This window comes from Lissotriton helveticus, chromosome 1_1 (genome assembly GCF_964261635.1).
Source record: "Lissotriton helveticus chromosome 1_1, aLisHel1.1, whole genome shotgun sequence".
Classification (NCBI taxonomy): Eukaryota; Metazoa; Chordata; class Amphibia; order Caudata; family Salamandridae; genus Lissotriton; species Lissotriton helveticus.
Window position 1 is genome coordinate 1,828,388,229 of NC_136057.1, and position 17,389 is coordinate 1,828,405,617.

Consider the following 17,389-nt stretch of genomic DNA (forward strand, 5'->3'; position numbering starts at 1 on the left):
CTAGTTCTTTCATTTATGTGTCTTAGCCTAACCGCTTTAGCTTCCCTCATATTTTTGGGAAATTGTGATTTGCTGTTTATTCATTTAAAATCATAAACCTCTATCAAAAGCTAGGTTTCCTTTTTAGTTTTCATAAGCTCAGAGCTTTACTTTGAATACCAAATTATTATATATTCACAATAGACTTTCATGGGCATAATCTGGCTTTCTCTTATTAGTTAAAGGACGTACTAGTCAGGTTTCCAGGCTAAGTCTAGGAAATACAATGGCCGCCAGGTAGGACTACAGAGTGTTCATGTAAAAAGTACTAACAGCCTTTCCACTGGTAGTTCCTCTGATTAACTTTAACTTTTGAAAAGGGTTATTTTCTCTGAATATCTTCAAATAGAGTGCTTAATTAATCAAAGGTCCCTGAGCATAAAACTATATCAAACACTTAATCAAACTCCTTGAGAAACCTAAAATCAAAAGCATGTTTATTGCAGACAATGTGGATATGCAATATTGTAATATATATGTTAAACAATCTGGAAGAAAAGGTAGAGAAAGTGCTTAGATACAAATATTGCAATGAACTGTCACTTGAAACACTCAAAAATGTTCAGCTTTTCTAGATTTTTCATGATGAACGGAGAAAAAAAAAGTGGATAACCCTGGAACTGAAGAGGTCTCCTGAGATTGGCAAAATAGTTCAGGTACCTGTTATTGTTAAACTATAATAATCACAGAGAGCAGTTTTTTTTCATTTTGGGGAGGGAATGAACAAATTTGTTGTCGAGCTGAAAATATACATTTTTTAAAACTATGATCTGGATGAAGAACAATATTATGATTATATTTGATTGAGATTCAGCTGACGTATTCACATGAAGACCAGTACATAATAATAATAATAATAATAATAATAATACTAGTATTTTTAAAGCGCGAACAGCTGCCTCAGCTAGGAGGCGTCCCGGCGCTGTGAAGGCATAGCAAGACAAGCATTTGCAATGCAATAGGTCTCGCAGCATTCAAGTTTGAGTTATTGGCATTGTATATGACAATGTGTTGCATGAATTCTTTTCCAAACTCTGTATTGGCTGGTGGTGTTTGTGCCCGGTGAAAGCGTGCACTGACGGATGGTGGTGTTTGTGCCCGGTGAAAGCGTGCACGAACAACTTATGGCGTCTGTGCCTGGTGAAAGTGTGCACTGACGGCTGGTGGTGTTTGTGCCTGGTGAAAGGGTGCACTGGTGGCTGGTGGTGTTTGTGCCCGGTGAAAGCGTGCACTGACGGCTGTTGGTGTTTGTGCCTGGTGAAAGGGTGCACTGGCGGCTGTTGGTGTTTGTGCCCGGTAAAAGCGTGCACTGACGGCTGGTGGTGTTTGTGCCTGGTGAAAGCGTGCACTGATGACTTATGGTGTCTGTGCCTGTTGAAAGTGTGTACTGACGGCCGGTGGTGGGTATGCCTGATGAAACCATGTACTGATGGCTAGTGGTGTGTGTGTGCCTGTTGAAAGTGTGCACTGATGGCTGATGGTGTGTGTGCATGGTGTAAAAGCGTGCACTGACATGTTTAGAAGTAAAGTGCGCCATACTGCGATTGCTACAATAGTTAATTGTGGATGTGCTAACCATTGATGCGTGCACTGATGGCTGGTGGTGTGTGTGTGCTTGTAGAAAATGTGCACTGATGGCTAATGGTGTGTGTGCCTGGTGGAAGTGTGCACTGCCAGCTAGTGGCGTGTGTGCCCGGTGAAAGCGTGCATTGACGGCTGATGGGGTGTGCCTGGTGAAAGTGTGCACTGACGGTTGGTGGTGTGTGTGTGCGCCTGGTGAAAGCGTGCACCGACGTCTGGTTCTGTGTGCGTGTGGTGGAAGCGTGCATTGATCGCTGGTGTTGTTTAAATAGCAACATACTTGGGTCCAGCATATAGAGCACTCTTTTTAAACAGGCATTAAGAGTGAGACAGCACACAATGATCCAATGGTAATTACTAGTTGAAGGCAAATCGCATATAGAACATTAGGAACACTGCAATTCTTTACATTGATTCAGACGGTCCTTGCTGCATTCAGGACATTATCAAAAATCAGTCTGTTTCGTGAGAAGTAATACCTTACATCCTAAACAGCTGTTTTAACAGAATGTTCCCGACTTTAAAAAGAGAGATGACTAAAACATTGGCAGGGAGGCAGCATCCTGAATTTAGGTTGTATGAATGTTACTTTATTGTTTGACTGAAAGAAAAAAGCTCAACTATAATAAACTCCTAGCCAACGCTGCAACACCATTCTGCCAGCTAAGCAAGCCGAGTAAGAAGGGATGTGCGGACTTCACCCGAAGGTGTCAGAGCGAATTCACAATAGAAACAGAACTGATACATGAGAACATTACTAGTGAACAAAATACAAAGGCAAACGTTACATTACATGAGGCAAAAGTGACAATGATAACAAACCGTGCCTTACACAGTGTGTAAGGCACTTTTTGTTATCTTAGTCTAAGCCCGCCTGATTCTATGAAATGGCGGCGGGACGCGGGACAGGCCTTTATCCTTTTCTTTCACTTTCCGTTCCGCACTTCCGCCGCCGCGTATGCGCGTGCCGCGTGCGTGGGGGGCGTGGGCAGCAGGGCTGGCTGCTGCTGAGTGGTGGTGAGCAATGCCAGGCAGCCCCAGGGCACGCACAACATTATGCGGGCCAATAAGCAGTAAGCCCCTGTGCGTGGCATATGGGGCGCGGCAGGCGGCGCGCATAGCCAAAGAAGAAGACAAGAGAAGAACAACGAAAACTACGAACTTAACTGCCTTCCAAGTCCAAGACAAAGCAGCCAGGCGGCCAGGCCCGCCCACGCTGAGCTGCCCTGTCCGATTTCCGAATCCGAGTCCGAAGACCAAAGTAAGTCACTCAGAGTCTGTCACTCCGTCTCCGTCACCGACCGGCGGGGCAGGGCTGCTGCTGGCTGCCTGCCTCCAGGCCTGCTGCGTGCACTAATTAGTTGCTTTCCTGTCGCGCATTTGCCTGCTTCTTATTTATGTCCCAACTTGTCACTCGTGTTTGTCCCTCCTATAGAACATGCTTTCTCGCTTCTGTACTTCTTTGCTCCCGGGGCCGCACTCAGTGTTGCTCTCTGTTCTTGCCTGTGTGCCGCTTCCCTCCATATTGGGTTCGCCCTTGCACTCAACCAGCCCCCCAACCCCTGTTGCTTCCTCGCCTGCTCCATTTGCCCTCGGCTGCTGCTGAAGCAAGCAAGCAGGCAAGCCTATATTATAATAGTTACAGTGCGCAACGCACGCCAGGGACGGATGGTAACGGGCCCCGGCCTATAAACATTAATTATGGTGCCGTGGTGCGCACGCCCTACCGGCCTGGCCTGAGCCTTTTTAAAATTAATTAAATAGTTGGTAGTGGTACGCACTGGAGCCGGGCCGGGTCTTCATAATTAAAATGGTGCACGGGAGTGGCGGCGCGCAGAGTAGTGCTATTTTTATTTTGTATAGTGGTCATTTTCCTGCAGTTTTGCTCTTTTAGACTACTGTAAATAAAATGCGCTTTTATCAGCCAACGTAACGGTGTTCAATGCATTGGTCTTGTTAAGATGAATAGCTAAAATACTAGATTGTTATTCCATCATGTTTTTAAATGTTCAGCATCACATGCTTACTTTTGTGAGCTTTCTATGTACTTATGACATATGCATCATCGTTATAGTTGCTTCAGTCAAGGAAAAAATGCGTGTCTCTGCATCAGATGTTTGGTGATTAGCAGCTGTCCTAAGTAGGTGTTACAAAAGGAACCTTACATTATTAATCTAGTATGTTTGCACTCCGGAATTTTTCAAGCTAGCTCAGTTGGTTGATGCACCTGTTACAATGATGCAACTCTGAATCTGCACTCTGAAGCTCCACTCTGAAGCTCCACTCTGAAGCTCCACTCTGAAGCTCCACTCTGAAGCTCCACTCTGAAGCTCCACTCTCCACTCTGAATCTCCACTCTGAATCTCCACTCTGAAGCTCCACTCTGAAGCTCCACTCTGAAGCTCCACTCCACTCTGAAGCTCCACTCCGAATCTGCACTCTGCACTCCGAAGCTCCACTCTGAAGCTCCACTCTGAAGCTCCACTCTGAAGCTCCACTCTGAAGCTCCACTCTGAAGCTCCACTCTGAATCTGCACTCTGCACTCCGAAGCTCCACTCCGAAGCTCCACTCTGAAGCTCCACTCTGAAGCTCCACTCTGAAGCTCCACTCCGAAGCTCCACTCTGAAGCTCCACTCTGAAGCTCCACTCTGAAGCTCCACTCTGAAGCTCCACTCTGAAGCTCCACTCTGAAGCTCCACTCTGCACTCTGAAGCTCCACTCTGAAGCTCCACTCTGCACTCTGAAGCTCCACTCTGAAGCTCCACTCTGAAGCTCCACTCTGAAGCTCCACTCTGAAGCTCCACTCTGAAGCTCCACTCTGAAGCTCCACTCTGCACTCTGAAGCTCCACTCTGCACTCTGAAGCTCCACTCTGAAGCTCCACTCTGCACTCTGAAGCTCCACTCTGAAGCTCCACTCTGCACTCTGAAGCTCCACTCTGCACTCTGAAGCTCCACTCTGAAGCTCCACTCTGAAGCTCCACTCTGAAGCTCCACTCTGAAGCTCCACTCTGAAGCTCCACTCTGCACTCTGAAGCTCCACTCTGCACTCTGAAGCTCCACTCTGCACTCTGAAGCTCCACTCTGCACTCTGAAGCTCCACTCTGAAGCTCCACTCTGAAGCTCCACTCTGAAGCTCCACTCTGAAGCTCCACTCTGAAGCTCCACTCTGAAGCTCCACTCTGAAGCTCCACTCTGAAGCTCCACTCTGAAGCTCCACTCTGAAGCTCCACTCTGAAGCTCCACTCTGCACTCTGAAGCTCCACTCTGCACTCTGAAGCTCCACTCTGCACTCTGAAGCTCCACTCTGAAGCTCCACTCTGAAGCTCCACTCTGAAGCTCCACTCTGAAGCTCCACTCTGAATCTGCACTCTGAAGCTCCACTCTGAATCTGCACTCTGAATCTGCACTCTGAAGCTCCACTCTGCACTCTGAAGCTCCACTCTGAAGCTCCACTCTGAAGCTCCACTCTGAAGCTCCACTCTGAAGCTCCACTCTGAAGCTCCACTCTGCACTCTGAAGCTCCACTCTGAAGCTCCACTCTGAAGCTCCACTCTGAAGCTCCACTCTGAAGCTCCACTCTGAAGCTCCACTCTGAAGCTCCACTCTGCACTCTGAAGCTCCACTCTGCACTCTGAAGCTCCACTCTGAAGCTCCACTCTGAAGCTCCACTCTGAAGCTCCACTCTGAAGCTCCACTCTGAATCTGCACTCTGCACTCTGAATTTGCACTCTGAATCTCCACTCTGCACTCTGAATCTCCACTCTGCACTCTGAAGCTCCACTCTGCACTCTGAAGCTCCACTCTGAATCTCCACTCTGCAGCTCCACTCTGAATCTCCACTCTGCACTCTGAAGCTCCACTCTGAATCTCCACTCTGCACTCTGAAGCTCCACTCTGCACTCTGAAGCTCCACTCTGCACTCTGAATCTCAACTCTGAAGCTCCACTCTCCACTCTGAATCTCCACTCTGAAGCTCCACTCTCCACTCTGAATCTCCACTCTGAAGCTCCACTCTCCACTCTGAAGCTCCACTCTGAAGCTCCACTCCACTCTGAAGCTCCACTCTGAAGCTCCACTCTGAAGCTCCACTCCACTCTGAAGCTCCACTCCGAATCTGCACTCTGAATCTGCACTCTGCACTCCGAAGCTCCACTCTGAAGCTCCACTCTGAAGCTCCACTCTGAAGCTCCACTCTGAAGCTCCACTCTGAAGCTCCACTCTGAAGCTCCACTCTGCACTCTGAAGCTCCACTCTGAAGCTCCACTCTGCACTCTGAAGCTCCACTCTGAAGCTCCACTCTGCACTCTGAAGCTCCACTCTGAAGCTCCACTCCACTCTGAAGCTCCACTCCGAAGCTCCACTCCGAAGCTCCACTCTGAAGCTCCACTCTGAAGCTCCACTCTGAAGCTCCACTCTGAAGCTCCACTCTGAAGCTCCACTCTGAAGCTCCACTCTGAAGCTCCACTCTGAAGCTCCACTCTGCACTCTGAAGCTCCGCTCTGAAGCTCCACTCTGAAGCTCCACTCTGAAGCTCCACTCTGAAGCTCCACTCTGAAGCTCCACTCTGAAGCTCCACTCTGAAGCTCCACTCTGAAGCTCCACTCTGCACTCTGAAGCTCCACTCTGAAGCTCCACTCTGCACTCTGAAGCTCCACTCTGAAGCTCCACTCTGCACTCTGAAGCTCCACTCTGAAGCTCCACTCTGCACTCTGAAGCTCCACTCTGAAGCTCAGCTCCACTCCGAAGCTCCACTCCGAATCTGCACTCTGAATCTGCACTCTGAATCTCCACTCTGAATCTCCACTCTGAAGCTCCACTCTGAAGCTCCACTCTGAAGCTCCACTCTGAAGCTCCACTCTGAAGCTCCACTCTGAAGCTCCACTCTGAAGCTCCACTCTCCACTCTGAATCTCCACTCTGAATCTCCACTCTCCACTCTGAAGCTCCACTCTGAAGCTCCACTCTGAAGCTCCACTCCACTCTGAAGCTCCACTCCGAATCTGCACTCTGCACTCCGAAGCTCCACTCTGAAGCTCCACTCTGAAGCTCCACTCTGAAGCTCCACTCTGAAGCTCCACTCTGAAGCTCCACTCTGAAGCTCCACTCTGAAGCTCCACTCTGAAGCTCCACTCTGAATCTGCACTCTGCACTCCGAAGCTCCACTCCGAAGCTCCACTCTGAAGCTCCACTCTGAAGCTCCACTCTGAAGCTCCACTCTGAAGCTCCACTCTGAAGCTCCACTCTGCACTCTGAAGCTCCACTCTGAAGCTCCACTCTGCACTCTGAAGCTCCACTCTGAAGCTCCACTCTGCACTCTGAAGCTCCACTCTGAAGCTCCACTCTGAAGCTCCACTCCGAAGCTCCACTCCGAAGCTCCACTCTGAAGCTCCACTCTGAAGCTCCACTCTGAAGCTCCACTCTGCACTCTGAAGCTCCACTCTGAAGCTCCACTCTGAAGCTCCACTCTGAAGCTCCACTCTGAAGCTCCACTCTGAAGCTCCACTCTGCACTCTGAAGCTCCACTCTGAAGCTCCACTCTGAAGCTCCACTCTGAAGCTCCACTCTGAAGCTCCACTCTGAAGCTCCACTCTGCACTCTGAAGCTCCACTCTGCACTCTGAAGCTCCACTCTGCACTCTGAAGCTCCACTCTGAAGCTCCACTCTGAAGCTCCACTCTGAAGCTCCACTCTGAAGCTCCACTCTGAAGCTCCACTCTGAAGCTCCACTCTGAAGCTCCACTCTGAAGCTCCACTCTGCACTCTGAAGCTCCACTCTGAAGCTCCACTCTGCACTCTGAAGCTCCACTCTGCACTCTGAAGCTCCACTCTGAAGCTCCACTCTGCACTCTGAAGCTCCACTCTGAAGCTCCACTCTGAAGCTCCACTCTGCACTCTGAAGCTCCACTCTGCACTCTGAAGCTCCACTCTGAAGCTCCACTCTGCACTCTGAAGCTCCACTCTGAAGCTCCACTCTGAAGCTCCACTCTGCAGCTCCACTCTGCAGCTCCACTCTGAATCTGAAGCTCCACTCTGAAGCTCCACTCTGAAGCTCCACTCTGAAGCTCCACTCTGAAGCTCCACTCTGCACTCTGAAGCTCCACTCTGCACTCTGAAGCTCCACTCTGCACTCTGAAGCTCCACTCTGAAGCTCCACTCTGCACTCTGAAGCTCCACTCTGCACTCTGAAGCTCCACTCTGAAGCTCCACTCTGAAGCTCCACTCTGAAGCTCCACTCTGCACTCTGAAGCTCCACTCTGAAGCTCCACTCTGCACTCTGAAGCTCCACTCTGCACTCTGAAGCTCCACTCTGAAGCTCCACTCTGCACTCTGAAGCTCCACTCTGAAGCTCCACTCTGAAGCTCCACTCTGAAGCTCCACTCTGCACTCTGAAGCTCCACTCTGAAGCTCCACTCTGAAGCTCCACTCTGAAGCTCCACTCTGAAGCTCCACTCTGAAGCTCCACTCTGCACTCTGAAGCTCCACTCTGCAGCTCCACTCTGCAGCTCCACTCTGCAGCTCCACTCTGCAGCTCCACTCTGCAGCTCCACTCTGCAGCTCCACTCTGAATCTGAAGCTCCACTCTGAAGCTCCACTCTGAAGCTCCACTCTGCACTCTGAAGCTCCACTCTGAAGCTCCACTCCACTCTGAAGCTCCACTCTGAAGCTCAGCTCCACTCCGAAGCTCCACTCCGAATCTGCACTCTGAATCTCCACTCTGAATCTCCACTCTGAATCTCCACTCTGAATCTCCACTCTGAATCTCCACTCTGAAGCTCCACTCTGAAGCTCCACTCTGAAGCTCCACTCTGAAGCTCCACTCTGAAGCTCCACTCCACTCTGAAGCTCCACTCCGAATCTGCACTCTGAATCTGCACTCTGCACTCCGAAGCTCCACTCTGAAGCTCCACTCTGAAGCTCCACTCTGAAGCTCCACTCTGAAGCTCCACTCTGAAGCTCCACTCTGAAGCTCCACTCTGAAGCTCCACTCTGCACTCTGAAGCTCCACTCTGAAGCTCCACTCTGCACTCTGAAGCTCCACTCTGAAGCTCCACTCTGAAGCTCCACTCTGAAGCTCCACTCTGAAGCTCCACTCTGAAGCTCCACTCTGAAGCTCCACTCGGAAGCTCCACTCTGAAGCTCCACTCGGAAGCTCCACTCGGAAGCTCCACTCGGAAGGGGCAAAGATCGGAGCATCACGGAACTAAAACAAATATAAACAAGGGCTGTGAGTTACTCTGCGCATGCGCGGGGGGCAAGCCTGTTCATTCCAAGCCAGCCTCAGCCAGCCTCGGGAAAAACGAAAGTAATAAAAAAGCGAAACTGACACTGCCACTGCAGACAATGCTGCGCGCTCCCGAGGTGAAATCCGGCACTGAAAACGCTCGTAACACTTTGGTGTCCACTCTCCTAAAAACGGATCACATTAGTTGTCGAGCTGACAGCATTCATGCTTCGCATGAATGCTAACGTCAGCTCGACCTAAAAAACCAACTGAGAGTCTGCAGCTTAGAGAGGCACCGAGAACAGCCACAACTTAAGCTGTCTCCTAAAGCTTGTTTCTGATTGGGCCTTTCGCAACTCAGGAGGTAGGGAGTTCCATAGCCGAGCCACGTTGGCTGAAAAGGTCCGGCCTCCCAATCTGGCCCTTTTAACTCGTGGCACACTCAATAGCACCTGATCATTTGAGCGGAGTACACATGGAGTACTTTTGAAACATGTGGAAAGTATTGGATGCATATTTCACTCTGAATGCAACACTTCATATTTGCAGGGAACAGTTAGCCAAATGGTGGAACGTAAACATGGATACACTGGTATGGTGGTTTACAATTATATGTGCTGTTTTTACCTGTCTTTCTTGCTTTTGTGTTTTGTGGTGCATGTATTGATTATAATTTGCACTACTGTATTACAAGAAGATTGCTCTAAGCAAGCATATTACTAATTGACTGGTATAGTTCCATAAAACAAGATCTAGCAAGATGCTTAAATTTCATTTACACACTAGAACACTATTTGAATTATATTCCACTAGACACATACAGAGTCAAAAATAAAATATTTGTGTCTAATAGGGTGAAAAAAGTATCTATTCAAATTGTGTTATGTTAGAGTATTTCAGACACAATTCCGAAAGCTGGGAAGATGGCACTTTCCTTCAACACCGGCACCTTCCACAACCAATGAGAACACAGAAAGGTTGTACAGGAAGTTAGACAAGCATGCCATTCATGGCATATTTGTATAGTGCACATACACATGTGGGGGGGTGCCTTGTTGCAATTGATAATTAATGGATCTATATTGTCACCAACAGAAAAATTGTAAAACACTGAGTGAACTCAACAGGATTCTTACCGGTGACCCCAAGTCAAACACAGATCCTTGCAGTGGATGCAGTAGTCCACTGAACCACCAGTCCTAGCAAGAGGAGGCACTTAATGGCATTAGAGGTAATAGATGAGAGAAAGGGATACATGTACCACATAAACATCACAGACGAGCATACAGAATGTCCCAATAGCTCTGTGGACCTGTCCATAGACTGAGGAGCCCCTATGGAATCCATGGTTGCCAGACTCAGGCGAATCTAATATTACATGTTTTGAAGGTTTATTATCTGGTAGAAATGAGAAGTTTCCCAATGACACACATTCAGAAAGAGGCCTGCAGTTACCTGATGATTGTCAGGCAGGCCTCGGGGGGCCAACTCCAGGACCTTGGCTGATAGCTCCGCCTGGATGCCTTCCATTCCCTGATACAGCTGGTCTCTGTGCAAAGCCACAACGATGAGGCGCCTGAAACTAGCACTACTTGCCAGCTGCTTCCGACCCGCTTCTGTCCCAAAAAGCCACTCCGTCTCTCTGCCCTGAGGTACTAGACAGGGTAAAATACATGAAACATGAATTCAAGTATTTATACAGAAAGGTTTCACGTTATCAGATATACTCACAGTAGTGTCCCTTCTTACTTGGGATACCCATCACTCTCTCTCAGAAATGTAAAACATCTCAACCTATCAGTTGATTACTCCTACACTAGTTTACAAGCATAGTCAACAGTGTACACGTCACGGTTCCAAAGTGGTATGTAGATGGAAGCGTCCCTTGCTGTCACAACAAAATGCCTGCAATGATATCAATGCTTGAATCCCTAATAAACATGCTGCAGAGACCTGATAAAATATACTGCATAGCAAGATATTTGAAAATAATGTTAACGTAAAAACTGTACATAAGTGTAAAGTGTAAATGTCACAGTAAAGTTCAAACACATACATTCATTGTATCTAGAAGCTGAAACATTAAACAGATAAACACTTTATAAAACCGTAATAGCGATCTTCAATTATATAATGTAGACCAAAGGGTATACTATTAAGAGTAACCAGTGACCCTGTGGAAGCTCAAAGAAACCAGATTGGTCCTCCCTATAACCAGCCTAACATTTCACATTGCATACAGAGTTGCATCATAAGGATGCTACAATATGTGCAGTGTATCTATTTTGCAACAACACGATGTAGGAAATCTGCCATTTCTGCATGCTCTCCCCCTACCCAAAAATATATTCCCATTTCAAGGACCTTATTTTTGCGGTCTTTAAAACTCTGTGCATATCACCCCTGGTAACCAGGAATAAAGTGTCTACCTTCCCTCTTTAAACATGGTTTAAATGGCATAACGTGGATTGGCAGAAACAATTTTCCTAAAAGGCATAGTATATGGTGTGGAGATACATCCTTGGTTTACTTAAATGCCACCTGTGAACTGAAGCACCCATTGTTCAATCCATGACAGTGGCAATGAAAACATGGCTTCAGGCCTACCTTGTGTACCCTGACTGCAGGGTCTTGAACCCTGCTCTGCAGGCCTTGAAAAATCATAAAAATGTTACTAAACCGGCAGGTCTAGTAACTTGAATAATCTACTCGACATAACGGTCATGTACTTGACCCATAAACTGTTCTCAAATTGTGCGATTCTAGGTAAAAAAATTATTTTATGTATCTGCCTTTCTCTTCATGATCACATATAGAAGCAACTTCAAATAGGAGAGTTCAGCATTTCTGCAGTACAAAAAACCTTTTGGTAAAATGTATCAAGTCAAATCGTTTGCTCCGTGTATAATAAGAATCAAGCCCACATATAGGGTAGCGGTACAAAGTGGTGATGGATGGAGCATCTGAACCAATCAAACACTCACACCCAGTCTACAGATCTGGGTTTAATCCATCACCGTTCTTTAGCCCACTCTGCCACCCCAGTTCAGACATGGCCATATGCAAATCAGTCTGACCCTGTGCCTCATGAGAACAGTCCAGCCCGAACTGCAAAGCCATGCCTTCCCTGGACCGGAAACAAGCTTCCTAGGACCGGTTTCTGGTATTTCAGCCGTCTTCAGCCAGGCTTGCTTGAATCCAGTGGCAAAGTGAGCAAGGGACTCATGTCTGAGCATACCCTGCCAACTTATGGCGAACAAAGCTGTACAAAAGGGGGTGGTGATGGACGGAGCATCTGTACCAATCAAACACTCACACCCAGTCAACAGATCTGGGTTTAATCCATCACCGTTCTTTAGCCCACTCTGCCACCCCAGTTCAGACATGGCCATATGCAAATCAGTCTGACCTTGTGCCTCATGGGAACAGGGTGATGGATTAAACCCAGATCTGTTGACTGGGTGCAAGTGTTTGATTGGTTCAGATGCTCCGTCCATCACCACCCCCTTTTGTACCACATATAGGGTAGACATGACCCCTGACATGCATCTTAGTTCACTAGCATTGTCATCAGGGCAGGGCAGTAATATTTCACAATTTGTCTACATTTATTTGTCAGCTTGCCAGAACCAGCGAGTAGGTCCTAATAATAGCTCGCCCGGACTAAATTGGACTCGCCATAGTAAGTGGGCGAGGGCAGTAATATTTCACAGTATGTCTTCCTACATTTGTCAGCTTGCCAGAACCAGCGAGTAGGTCCTAATAATAGCTCGTCCGGATTAAATTTGACTCGCCATAGTAAGTGGGCGAGTAGATTTCGAGGCCTGCCTGCTGCCCAGATTTATAAAAATCTGCTTTTTAGTCAAGTAGAAAAATCTAATTTTAAAGACTGATTAAGACACCCCTAAGCGCACCTTGCTGCCTACAAGTAAGCGTGGATAGTATTTAAGGCTGTGATTTGTGCGACATTAAAAAGATGGGTTTTCCCCCTAGTGACTGGACCCAAAAGACAGTGTCATTGGTCAGGCATAACTGGCATATAGAAAACATCAAAATATAGAGATACATTTTCATGTGGTGGGGTCATGGAACTAAAACACTGGTTGGAGGATTTTACCTAACCAGGACATGTGGACATTAGCCAAGTTGTTGGTCGCCTTCCCTGTGAGTATCCAAACTGTAAGGGAAAGTATGAGACTCTGAGGACTGTGTTTAAAATGTAAGATTTATTGAAATTACGAGGTCGAACATTCCCTCGAGGACAGTGATACAATTATGTAAATTCGAAAAGGAGACTCGGGATGATTGTGAAAGGCGACACTTAGGCCTTGCAAGCAGCCGTTTGAGTACTTTCTTCATAAAGTTATTTTATTATTGCAGCTGTGCATGTTTTCATTGACATTTTTCCCCTCGCCAGCAAAGAACTTGAACTCCATTCCAGTCCGGATTTTTTAACTGTCATCATGATGGGTGATGGGTCTTTTATGAATCAGTGCATTTAGAGACAGGTGTTCAAGGGCACTGGTCGGGCGTAATTTATAACCACTCATTTAAGAGTTATATGTCAAATACTACTGAGAAACCATCAATCTATTTTTATTATGTATTATACTTTACATCTCCCTATGTGGTACACGTTGCGTAATTCATTTATACTGCTGCGAGTGAGTAGTACATTTTTATGTCTACTAATTTTCAATTTAAATGGAGCACCAATGTGGCGTGAGTCAGATTGAAAAAGGCAGTTGCAACTGCCAAAACGGTACTCTGATGTGTCCTCGTGCCTGGGGAGATCTGATCCATTTAACAGGCTATTTTCCTTCCATGACTTCGAGTTCCATTCTCTATTTTCATGAAGGAGCAGAGGGATACACTTTGATATTATAGTGGCAGTGGTGGCACTAAGCACTGTGCACCACTAGCGGTTAGGAAGCACGCCCGCATCACCACAACTTTTCTTTTTGTATACATTTTCATCTATAACTTTTGGCCCGTACCCGCTACTGGTGCCTTTCCAAAGACATACTTTTTATTTCAATTCATTAGCCTAATCCATGTTGAAACCACAACCAAACAGGCAACTACAAAAACATTTTCAAAACAAATCACTTCTTCTGATCATATTACGCTCTTCTGCAACACAATTCTCAAATTGCAATTCTAGTTCTCTAGTTAGTTTCACTTGTTTTAAAAAGGATTGTGTGGGGGGCGGAGTCAAGATGGCGGCGGAGTAGGATGCTCTAATCGGTCCCTCCGACGCCGAATCTGCTAAGCCTTGTCTTACGCCTACAAGGGACATCGGAGACCTGACCGGGAGTGTTGCATCGGCCCCCGAGGCGATCCTGAAAGCTTGGGCTCCCTAGCGGTCCTCCTTGTGGCGTGGTACGCCCCTGTTTGCTGGCGGCCTGTGGCCGGCGTTGAGCCGGGAGCTGTGGTGAAGACCGCGGCCGGGGCTGTGGAACCCTTTCACGCAGCGGAGGCGGGCCGCGGGACGGCTGACGGCGGCACTGCAGTGAGCTCCGGCTGAGCGGAGACTAGCGCCCCCGGGCCGATGGAGGGGGCCGAGTCGGTGCTGGAGTAGCGCTGCGGGCCGCGGGCGCCCAGAAGCAGCAGGACTGGCAGACGCTCCGGTCCGGCATTGTGTGGCACGCGAGGCCGTGGATTACAGGCCCACAGGCCCATGTATCCTTGAGCCACGAGGAGGTGTTTTGGGCCTGCCGCGAAACCGAGATTTCCGAGCAGCGGGGGGCCTGGGGCTGCCGACGCTCTACGATCCCCTAGCTGAGTGTGGGGAGCAATACTCGAGGCCGCTGGGCGTGGGAGCCGCGTTCGCGCTCCGCCCGTGTTGGTGTAGAGACAGCGGTGCAATCCGGCTCTGGAGACCAGGCGGTGCGGTGGCTGAGCCGGCACTATAGAAGGCCTGAAGTGCACGCTCCTCGCGTTGCGTAGGTGTCCGACGGTGCCCCTCTGCCCCTTGCTTTGGGAAAGCCTCTGTGGATTTGCAGCCACCTGACGTATCAGGTGAGGATAGTGGGGAGCGAGGCGGCAATACCCGGGCCTATCGGCGATCTGGGCAGCTCCTAACCGGGTGAGAGCGGGCTGGATACCACCATATCGCGAGCCCCTGGGGGGCCCCTCTGGCACGTTGAAGGCTGCAGCTGGATGCAGGGGGCCCGGCCCTCTGCTCCTGGAGAGACCGGAGGGTGCCTTAGGCGGCGCCTGACTGGACCGTCTGTTGGCTGTCACGGACGATTGGCACACCCCGGACCCTGGGCCCGGTGAGCAGTGGGGAGACCGCGGTCTGCTGTTGCTGCCCCCTGGGAAGGATAAATCGTTTCTTGACCCCACCAGGAATACTCCCCCAGGCTGCACATCGTTGACTTCACTGCTGTTTCTCTGGGGCTTTGGTGGTGAACTGCAGCAGTGCTGTGCTACGGAGCCTCTCCCTCCCGCCGCGACCTACGGGCCAACATAGCTGTCTCGGCTTGAGGTATCCTGCCCCTGTCCACAGCTGGGACCTACAGGGGACGACGACAACTGCGAAGCCGCGGGGAGGCCCCAGACGTCCCCATCCAGCAAAGCGGTCGCTACCCTGGTGTGCCTTTGGGGTGATAACCCAGACGACAGAGAGCAATGGCCAACAGGCAACGCAAAGAGAAACCGGGCAAGGACGCCCCACCGAGTAACTCTCAGCAACCGGCGTCGCCGGGCCCCAGCGTCTCGCCCAAACCAAGAGATGATGACGCACCTGCCACGAAAGCCTTCATGCTAGAGCTCTTCTCCGCGATAAAGGAGGACATATCGGAGCTCTGCTCCCAACTCTCTTTGGACCTCCGCGAGATGAGGAGGGATGTGGATGAAATCGGTGAGCGGGTGGCCACGCTGGAGGACCATGATCTGGGGATGGCCGACGAGGTGCACCAGCTCCAGCAGGACGTGATCCGCCTCACGGAACAGAACCTAGACCTCCAAGCCCACGCAGAAGACCTGGAAAATAGGTCCCGCCGGAATAACATCCGTATTCAGGCGGTGCCTTGGGATGGAGAAGCGGGAGACATGCGGGGTTATGTAGAGGCCCTCTTTCTGCAGATCCTGGGAGAGGAGGATCTTCACGAAATACGTATGGACAGGGTGCATAGAGTTGGTTTGCCGAGAAGCGGAGGAGCCCCCCCCCCCCCCCGACATCCTGGTTTGCATCCACGATTTCCAACTGAAGGAACGCATACTCAGGAAGGCACGTGGGATTTCTTAGTTACAATTTCGGGATCATCGTCCTCAGCTTTTTCAGGACTTGGCAGCATCGACGCTTCAGAAACTACGCGAATTTCGACCTGTTACCGCCTTCTTGCGAGACCAGAATGTGGCCTACTCCTGGGGTCACCCCTTTCGTCTCATCTTCAGATGGCAAAAAAGGTTGGTTCAGGTCCGCTCCCTGCAAGCTGCCAAAGATCTGCTGGGCCTGGCCGACACGGCCCCCTCCCCGGGAGGGGGGAGCTCCCCTGCGAGACTGAGACGACGCTCTCCATCCTGGCAGAGAGTGGGCAATGCAGCGGCAGGGAGGAGACCGGACCCCACGACCAGCCTGCAGGAGAGAGGAGCAGCGGTTGCCTCTGTGACCACAGTGACGGAGGCTACGTCAAGAGACGGCTCCGGAGCGGCCTGAATCCTGGTCGGCTAAGTTGATGGCGTCAGGGGGACACCTCCGATTCAGGTACCGTGGGTCCTTATGTACTTTTTGGGAAGACACCCCGGACCAGACCTTGGGGGGACCACTGACTGTTCCCCCGTCCCTCGTTCCTTGAGGGTATCTATCCAAGTCCGCTTGTTGGGACTACTGATCCCTCTGACCTGTTTGGTGAGAAATTTCCTTGCTCCCTCCCATTTCTTTCAATTGTTTTGTTGTTCCTTTGCGGGGCTTACGGGGTTTGGGGGGAGGGGGGGAGAGGTTGTATGGGTGGGCTTTTGAGGGAGGGGGGGGGGGTAGTTGGGACCTGGGGAGACGGTGGTGGTGACCAAGAAGTATGCATGAGGATGGATGGCAAGTGGTGGACTGTTGGGTTTATGCCTTTCGACCCAATAATTCTGGATTCGCGGAGAGCATGGTGGCCGATAGCGGAGGGGAGGAGCCTGAGGAGGTCCGGAGGGGCGCATGTCTGCCTGGCTTGGACTCTTCGTAGTTGTTTGTGGTTGGAGAGGCTGGCACGTCGGGCCGTTTGGCTGCCCTGGGTGGTGGGGGATGTGAGATGTCTTTGCTATGTGCGGAGGGCGGGGGGTGAGATTATCATTGTGTGATGCCACTAACTATAGGTACTTGGAATGTGAAAGGTTTGAATTCCCCGCAGAAGCGCCAGAAAATGTGGAAGTATGTGCTCGATCACCAACTGGATGTGGTGGTCCTCCAGGAGACACACCTGGCACGCAAGGATGAACTGCGCCTTAAACAAAAACGTTCCCCTTATTTACAGATCATCGGCTGCCACGAAGCATGGAGGGGTGGCCTGATCTTCCGGTCTGCCCTTCACTTTTAGCCCATGGGGGTGCGCAGTG

General features: G+C 49.9%; 1 protein-coding gene across 1 annotated transcript in view; it reads right to left on the bottom strand.

The window, feature by feature from the left end:
• METTL13 (methyltransferase 13, eEF1A N-terminus and K55) overlaps positions 1 to 17,389 on the bottom strand; it is a 109,754-nt gene that overhangs the window by 55,609 nt on the left and 36,756 nt on the right. The window contains exon 3 of the mRNA XM_078641073.1: positions 10,298 to 10,497. Coding sequence (XP_078497199.1) covers positions 10,298 to 10,497 — 200 coding nt within the window. The remainder of the gene's footprint in view (positions 1 to 10,297; positions 10,498 to 17,389) is intronic.